Below are 8,929 nucleotides of genomic sequence, written 5' to 3'. Positions count from 1 at the left end.
CAGCCCCGGCGCTGCCGTCCGGGCGCGCCCCGAGTCCCGGCGCGGCTTGTCCTGGGCAAGAGCGCCCTCGCGTTGCGGCGCCCCGCGCAGCCCCGCGCAGCCCCGCGCAGCCCCGCGGCCCGGGCCTCCCGCCGCCCCGAGCGCCGCCCTCGGCCCCGCTCCGCGCCCACCGGCCGGGACGCCGGCCACTCCGCGCCGCCGGGGCCCCGCATCCGCCCCGGGCCCCGGCCCCCCCGGCGCGGCGCGCGGTCCCCGGAGCCGGGCCCCCGGGCGCCCGCCGCCGGCCCCGGGTGTGCGCATTAACAATCAATTATTTGCCTGGGGTTTCCGACGCCGGGAAGCCAGCGGTCCCCACGGGGCGCCGAGCGGAGCCCTCGCCGGGGAAGGGGAGAGGCGGCCGGGAAGCCTGGGAGTCAGGCCGCGACGCCCACCCCACCCGAGCCCCGCGGCCCGCGCGCCGGCCTGCGCCCGCCCGACCCGGCCGCCGCCGAGCTGCGAGCCCCGGGGCCGGGTTTGGGGCGGAATCGACCACGTTAGGAAACAGAGGGAGGAATAATACGCTTTCTGGGGGGGGGGGGGGGCGGGGGAAGGAAGGAAGGAAGGAAGGAAGGAAGGAAGGAAGGAAGGAAGGAAGGAAGGAAGGAAGGAAGGAAGGAAGGAAGGAAGGAAAGAAGGAAAGAAGGAAGGAAGTGCGATGCGGAAGCAGAGGCCGGGGAAGGAGCGCTTCCTTACGGGAGGTGTTTAGCCGTCTATGGAGCAAAACGCTTTATTTCAAATAGGGACAGGAAATAATCCCGGGTGTGAACATCAAGAAATTCTCCAAGTTCCTCGCAACAGCCATGAGACTTAACAATCCTATTTCCATGAACGAAATGACATTGGAGGGCCTGTCTTTAACCTCCCCTTTCCATCCCACGACAACAAAATGCGTCTCCTGTTTGTATTGCCCCTACCATCCTTTTCCACCAAGTTATGCCATGTTTACCTTGATGTCTGCCATGATTTCTAACAACCATAAAAAATAATAATAAGCCACGCATCCTTCCACCCAGGGCTGGTGGTGTGGCTGGCACTCACTGAGAACCATTTCCAAGGGGGTGTGGGAGGACACTTAAGCCCCAGAACCCAGAGGGGCGGTTTACAGCTTGGTCAAAAGCCAGAGCGCAGACAGACGGGCAGCCACACTCCCCTGTCACCTGCCCCTAGGAGAAGCACTTTCACTCACCCATCCGGGGGTGCAAACGCTCTCGCAGTCTTCAAAGCTTTTTCCTGGGCCTTCTTCTGACGACCGACCGCAGGCAGGGCCTTGGGTGGAGGAAAAACACAGAGAGGAATCGGGAGGGAGAAAGGAAAAAGGAAGACCCCCCCCTCACCCCAAACATCATCTAACAGTCCACCACCACCTATCGACCAGCTACAGCCCCAAGCCCCCACGTGGGCCTATATGGGGACAGGGTGCGACCAGGACCTGTTCTGGGGAGACAACTCAAGAGGTGGCTTACTTGAACTGCTAGTGGCCGGCCGAAGGGGTCAGGGTGGGAATTGGAGGGAAAGCATGCCTTTCAAGTGTGCTTAAAAGAAAACTGACAGCTAAGTGTCACTGAAAGCTCCTTAGTTCATGTTAACTCTTACAGGTAGGAAGAGCCCAGGCCTGTGTCCAGGAAAGAGGGAATCTAGATGGCCTCCCCATTCTGTCCCCCTCGCTAGGATCTGGCCTTGAGGAGAGACACAAAACAAAGAGGAGGGGGAGTTGAATTCAAGTTTCACCTACCCGGCTTGTTGGAAAGGCCGTGCAGATTTTCCCGTTGGAGAGTTCCATCTGGCTGGCAGAAGCTGGAGTGGGGTTGGGGGCAGATTATCTGCAGGAGGAATGTCCAGGAACCCCGCCCTCCAGACACCGTTACACAGCCCCAGCGGCCCAGCGCACCCAGTGATCTTCACCTTCAGCCTTTGTTAGCTGACTTCTTCCACGGGCTTTTTGTCTCAGACACAACCAGCCACTTCAGCTACTTAGAGACTTAATTTCTCAAAAGTAAAATCATGTCAGTGCATGCAAATTCCCCAACAATGATGTCGAAGATACACTTTCTAAAAGCCACATATTATATAGTTTTCAATATCTACCTAGGGGATGAAAAATATATCAATTTATATGTCTATTAAAAATCAATACACCAGCTCATTCTGCGCATCTCTACCCTTGATTTGGTAGTCATAGAAACCACGTGGTACCCAGGACCATAAAAACCTCTGTGTCAAATATCCTTGGTTCTGTTTTGTGTTCACTCTATTTCCAATTGTATATCATGGTGAAAAAGCAGTTTGGAAGAATTCTATCACTGCTCTCGTTTACATAATTGTTTCAGTGTTTTAATATACTAATTATTATTAGATCGATACCATACAAATCCAAATAAAATACTTTAAATCTGTAAAGAATCCACAATTGGGGATTTTAAGTTTCAAGGTGCTAGCTTTTTCATTTCCAGAATTTGAAAATAAAGGCCAAAAATACTATTTCATTTAAAAAAAAAAAAAAAAGCACTGAGTTTGAAAGAACATAATCTTCCAAAAAGTTCTGAGGTGTTTTCCTGGCACAAACTAACTGTAACTGGCAAAGTTTGATGACAGCACATAAAGCAACAATACAACTGATCTAAACCAAAAAAAAAAAAAAAGTATTAAATGCCATGCCAGATTGTCATGCGCTTGTTTTTTCGTTTTTTTTTAGAAGGTAGCTTAAGGAATGATAGTATTAGATCAAGTTAAATAAAATGTTCCACTGGACCCTGGGAAGCCTTCGCCAAGGTCTATTTCTCTCTATCTAAATCTATCTAACAAACAAACTTCTAAGCATATATCTACTATACATGTAATTTGGACATATGCCAAGACATCACTTCTCCAATATTTAATCTTGCAAGTGCAAAGAAGTCACTGTTCTGATTGACTTCATTGAAGAAAATTTGCCATTGAAATTCTATTTCTCTACCGTCGAAATCAACGCTTAAAATCACAAAGTACCAATGAAGAAAATCCTTCTTCAACACTTTTACTACAGTATAGAAATTGAACTTTCTTTTCCAACTTTTCACAGACAAAATACTATATTTCCTCCGTGGCAAGAACATATTCATTCCAAAAACAAAAAGCATGGAAAAAGTACACAATAAACTATCACCTTTTTTTTTTTTCCAGCCTACACACATGCCTTTCTTGGCAATATTTTCTTCCACTCATGTGTGATGGGGATTTTCCTTTGCCTAACCCCACTACTTTGTACAGGATTTAAATTTTTTTTAGCAGCAATAACTTTGGTTTATAAACTAATTTGTTGCTATTTCTCTTTTGTGCTACTTTGAAGAACTGTTAAATTTTCCAGACAGACCTCTGAAGAATCTGTGCTCATATTAAGAAAATGAAATCATGTTTAGTTTAGTCTCCTGAAGAGATAAGGTAGTTGTCTCTGTTTTTTTTTTTTGCCTCTTGTTTTGGGGATGTTTGATTTTTATCTCCTTTGGTTTCCAGGCCTCTCAATCTCTTGTCTCTCTCCACTCCTCAGGACCCAAGGATTCTTATTTTCCCAATATTAACGATTCTGCCTTTCGGTTTCAAATAGACTTTAGTCAGTCAATCTGTTTCTCCTCTAGGTTCTCCTCCCTCTCCCCCCCCCCCCCAAAAAAAGCAACTCTCTCAAGTGTTTGCTAATAGCTTCTTAGGGACAGATTATTTTTCATTGGTCCCATTGTAAGAAGTAGCCAGCCTACTACATTACTGTAGAACACATTCAGATTACACAACTGTAACAAACGAACAAGTAGTCTTCCACAACCTTGGACTAAGGTTTTCTAATTATTCTCTGAAATTATAACCATTAAGCTAACTGAAACAACTCAAAAACTCTTTTCACTTTGTCTCATCTATCTATCTATCAATCTATGCATATTTGTATGCATATGCATACTGCAAGATCAAACAAAATTATAGTTTGGGCTAAGCGAAGGTTAAATTACACAGACATATCAAAGAGAATCAAATCAATACCTCTGTGTTGTAAAAACTGGATGGAAAAAGGAGAAAGAGGCATATTACTTCTGCATATTTCAAATTTTAAGTGGTTATAATTTAAAATATCGACATCGATCTACAAGTCATTACAACAGGTGATCACTTCAGCAAAATCTATAATGCAACTTCAGCACATCTTTATTAGAACTCTTTCATTGTGGGTAAACAGCCACAAAAATAAATGCTGACTTAGAAAGTATAAATACAAATATTTAAACAAAAATGTGTGCAGCGGTCATAGCACAAATTGTACCTTGAACTGAAGGGCTGCGGATTTATATAAGTTACATATGTGTCCATTATTTACTTCTAGCTAACCATATACATATAATTATTTATACTTTGCCAAGTGCTATAAACAAGATACCTGAAACAAAAAATATATATAAAAAACATTCTATTAGCTGGTTTTAAAATAAGCACAGAGTAAAACAGCTATGCACATAAAATTAAATCTCTCTTTTCTTTTTGCTGTATATCCACAAAAACTCAAAAGATATCAGCTGAAAAGCCTACAGTTTTGTTTAAAGCTAGTGTTTATTAAAGAGCCTGCTCCTGGTAAAACTGGCCCACAAAGGGGGAAAATGACTCTTTTCATTTGTCTTTAAGAGTCTCAGTTCAAATTAAAGGAGCAGTTCAGGTCTCAGTTTGGCTTTGACTTCCCTATAAATGGAGTGGCCTTTTAAAAATTAGCTCTACTTAATAAAAGAGACAAAAGTATCAAGATATATATGAATTTAGCCTATTTTTTATTTCTGTGTGTTCATAGTAAACATTTTTGTAAGTGACAAACACGGGCATATGACCACAGTATCACAATCAAGAAATCTTGAAGACAACATTAACAATCACTCAAATTTATGCGGCATTTGCGCAACACAGGTTACATATTTGCAAGGTTTACCTATAAGTACAATAGGCATTAACATTTCACTACATTTAGAAAAAAAAATAAAAGTGACCTGTTAGTGACCACATACATCAAAATATACACAACACAAACTGAAGGCAATCATTAATTTTGTCCCCTTCTGATTCAATTAAATGGGCAGTGTTGCCAACTAAAACAACTTTCCTTTTTTTTAAAAAAAAAATGTCTTGTTTCATTTGCTTGTTTTAATACTTAGTATACCAAGTGCATTTGCTAGAATCCAATCTTTGGTCTAAAAGTAAACAAAAGGGAAAAAAAAAAACCAACAACAGTTCTCGAAAGAAAAGGACAAAAAACAATAAATGGCCAAAATAATTTCTTGGGCATCTTTTACTACCAATGCTTTTTTTTTTTCCTTCTTCTTCTTTTAAATACAAATTACAGTTTAACATTTTTTAAAAAAACCAACCAAAAAAAAAAACAAAAACAAAACCAAAACAACAAAACAAAAACCCAAAAACAAAACACCTCTCCCCATAATTTAGGTTAGTTGTCAAGGTCTGCGTCCAGCAAGCAAGCCCACAGGCCCATGATAACTTATAATACTGCACGCATGGGACTCGGGGCCGCTCTTCCAGAGTTGGGGCTGGTTCGTCGGGGTCTGGATGAAATGGCAAAGCAGTCACTATTTAGATACACGTCCTACTAGATCCTTTTTTTTTTTTTTTGTCTTTCCTTTTTTGACTTCCAAATCTTAATATTCTACAACGTATTCTTCTCCCCCACATTGCACCTCGCTGACACTCCACACCTCGTTTAAGAATAATCAACAACCCTAAGAGACTGAACAAACGTACAGAGATGGGGGCAGGGGGGGGGCGGGGGGGGCAGGGAGGGATGGAGGGATGGAGGGGGGGGCAAGGAGGGGGGGTGAGAGAGAGAAAGAGAGAGAGAGAGAGGGTGGGGTGGGGGAGGGAAGGGCTTAATAAAAAATACCTGGACTTATTCTTCTTTTTTTTTTAATTATCATTTACAATGCAAATGTGTGTGCGCGCGCGCGCCTAGTGTCTGCACGCGCGCGCGTGTGTCCGCACGCGCGCGCGCACGTGTTGTGTGTGTGTGTGCGTGTGTAAAAGTTCACTTACAAGTCCGGGGCTCCCGGGGAGCGACGTTAATGTATTAAAGGGTTAGAAGAAGACCCCTGGTTCTGGTGCGTGAAGTAGTCGGACAGTCCCCCCGGACAGTCCCGTGGCGAAGCCGGGCAGCGAGGGTCTGAGCGAGTCGCAGGGCAGCGCGCTCGACGCCGGGGCCTGCGGCGAGGCGGACGAGGAGGACGAGGAGGAGACGACGCGGGCGCCCATGGCGGCGACGCCGCCGCCGCCGCCGCCGCCGCCGGCGCCGCCCTGCGAGGTCATGGACGGGTGCGGGACGTGGGGGAAAAAGTAACTGGTCTGGCCGGCCGCCAGGAGGTTGACGGAGCAGGGGTTGAGCGAGTAGGTCCCGGAGCAGGGCACCGAGAGGCCGCAGGGCACGGAGGGCGGCGAGCGCGGCGGCGGCCGTCAGGTGGTGCGTGGCGTAGGGCAGCTCGCCGTTGACGAGGCGGTCGACGCTGAGGCCGTTGGCGGTGGAGAAGGAGTGGTTGTTGCCCAGCGAGTTCTGAGTCAAGACGGAGCTGTAGGGCATGGGGTGGCTCGGGTAGGCCGAGGCGGTGCCGTTGTAGCTGAGCGCGCCGCCGGCGCGGGGGTGGTGCAGCGAGAGGAAGGGCGACATGGGCCAGTAGAGGGAGCCGGCGCGGTCCATGAAGGTGAGGCCGGTGGAGGTGAGGCGCGCGCCGCGCTTGAAGGCCAGCTTGGCGCGCGACGTGGTGGAGCGGCGCCGCAGCTTGCCCGTGGTGCCGCCGATGAACACGTCGTCGCTCGACGGGGTCCAGCATCCAGTAGTTGCCCTTGCCCGGGTCGTCGTAGTGGCGCGGCACCTTGACGAAGCACTTGTTGAGCGACAGGTTGTGGCGGATGGAGTTCTGCCAGCCCTGCTTGTTCTCGCGGTAGTACGGGAAGTTCTTCATGATGAACTCGTAGATGCCGTTGAGCGTCAGCCGCTTCTCGGGGCTCTGCCGGATCGCCATCATGATGAGCGCGTTGTAGCTGAACGGGGGCTTCTCGTACTTGCCGTTCTTCTTCTCGCCCTCCTTGCCGCCGCCCCCCTCCCCGTCCTTGCCCGCCCTCGCCCGCCCCCTTCTTCTCCTCCCCCCCGCCGCCGCCGCCGCCGCCGCCTCCGCCGCCGCCGCCTCCTCCTCCGCCGCCGCCGCCTCCTCCTCCGCCGCCGGGTCCCTTCTCCTTGTCGTCCGGCGCCACCCCGACCACCCCGGCGGCGGCCGCCAGCTCCCCCCCCCCGGGCGCCGCGGCGCACGGCTCGCCCTTGCCGCCGCCCGCCCCCAGCGCGTCCGCCTTGCCGGGGTCCAGGGCGGCGGCCGAGGGCGGCGGCGGGAGCAGCAGCGGCTGGGGGCCCTTGTCGTCGTCCACGCCGGCGGGGCCGGTGGCGGCCGGGACGCCCCGCGCCGGGGGGGGCGGCGGCGGCGGCGGCTGGGGCTGCTGCGGCGGCGGCGGCGGCGGCGGGGCGGGCGGCGGGTGGTGATGGTGGTGGTGGTGGTGGTGGTGGTGGTGCTGGGGGGTGGTGGCTGTTGTGGTGGCCGCCGCCGTGGTGCTGCGGCGGCGGCGGCGGGCGGCGGCGGCTGCTGGTGGTGGTGGTGGTTGTTGTCGCTCTGGACCGCTTCGGGGACCAGGCTGTTGATGCTGAAGGAAGACTTGGGGATCATTTTCACCTCTTTCCTATCTCCATGTCCAACATCACCCGGGCGTCGAGGGCGAGCGGCGGCGGCGGCGGCGGCGGCGCGGGCGGCGGCGGGGGGCCGGGCGATGGTGACCGGTGGGCGCCGGGCGGAGCGCGGGGGGCGCGGGCGGCGGCCGGGGCGGCCGGGGCGGCGGCGGCGCGGAGCGCACCCCGCGCAGCAGCAGCGGCAGCGGCGGCAGCGGCAGCGGCAGTGCAGTTGGACCGCAGGCTCGGGCGCCGGCAAGTCATGTAGCAAACAGCAGCAGCCGCCCCTCCGGAATTAGGAGAAAAAATAAAATAAAAAAAGGAGGAGAAGGAGAGCGAGAGGGGGAACGGGGGAGAAAAAAAAAGAGGGGGGGAAAAGAAAAAGAAGGAAAGAGAAGGAAAGCGAAGGAACCACCACCGCCCCGGGGGCGCAGCGCCCTAGCTCCCAACTCCACTTCTTGGTCTTTTCCCCCCCCCCCACCCCCCGCGCCCCCCTCCCCCCCTCCCCGGGCTGCTTCCTCCTCCTCCTCCTCCTCCTCTCTTCCTCCTCCTCCTCCTGTCCTCCTCCTCCTCCTCCTCCTCCCCTCCTCCTCCTCCTCCTCCTCTCGCAGCAGCAGCAGCAGCAGCAGCAGCAGTCACGGCAGCAGCGGCGGCAGCGGCAGCAGCAGCAGCAGCAGCCCGGATTGGGGGGGGGAGAGCCGGGCGTCGGGCGGGCGTCGGGCGGGCGGGCGGGCGTCGGGCGGGCGCGTTCCTCGCGGAGCGGCCGCGGCGCGGCTCGGGGAGACAGCGATCGAGGCGGCTATAGCCACAATTAATTTCCCGAGCTACAGGCGCACACTAGGGCTGGAAAAAAATTTTTTTTTGGTTTAACCTTTCCTCGCGCGGAGCCAATCAGAGCCGGCGGCGTGCCGGAGCGTCTCCCGGCCCGGGGCCCAATCGGAGCCGCCGGGCCCACCCCCCACGCTCCTCCTCCCCGCCCCGTCCCGGCCCACCCGCCCCTTAGCTCCCGCCCCCTCGGGGCGCCCGCCTCCCCGGCCCCCCCCCCGCCCTCCCCCCCCCACCCCTTGGCTCTCCGCGGGCCTCGGGCCTCGCGCGCCGCGCGCAGGGATACGCCGGCGGGAGGGAGGGCGGGCGCACGCGGCTCCGCGGCCCGGCTCGGCCCGGCCGGCCCGGCCC

At 53.1% G+C, this 8,929-nt stretch overlaps 1 protein-coding gene across 1 annotated transcript; it reads right to left on the bottom strand.

Moving 5' to 3' along the window:
• Positions 1–6,110: 6,110 nt before the first annotated feature.
• Positions 6,111–8,017, bottom strand: Foxg1 (forkhead box G1). The gene is given in 8 exon segments (XM_048362894.1): positions 6,111–6,176; positions 6,178–6,474; positions 6,476–6,862; positions 6,864–7,157; positions 7,159–7,605; positions 7,607–7,631; positions 7,678–7,771; positions 7,939–8,017. Coding segments are annotated over 8 exon segments (1,689 nt in total).
• Positions 8,018–8,929: the final 912 nt, after the last annotated feature.

This window comes from Perognathus longimembris, chromosome 14, assembly GCF_023159225.1.
Source record: "Perognathus longimembris pacificus isolate PPM17 chromosome 14, ASM2315922v1, whole genome shotgun sequence".
Classification (NCBI taxonomy): domain Eukaryota; kingdom Metazoa; phylum Chordata; class Mammalia; order Rodentia; family Heteromyidae; genus Perognathus; species Perognathus longimembris.
This window is presented reverse-complemented; position numbering and strand designations above follow the sequence as displayed.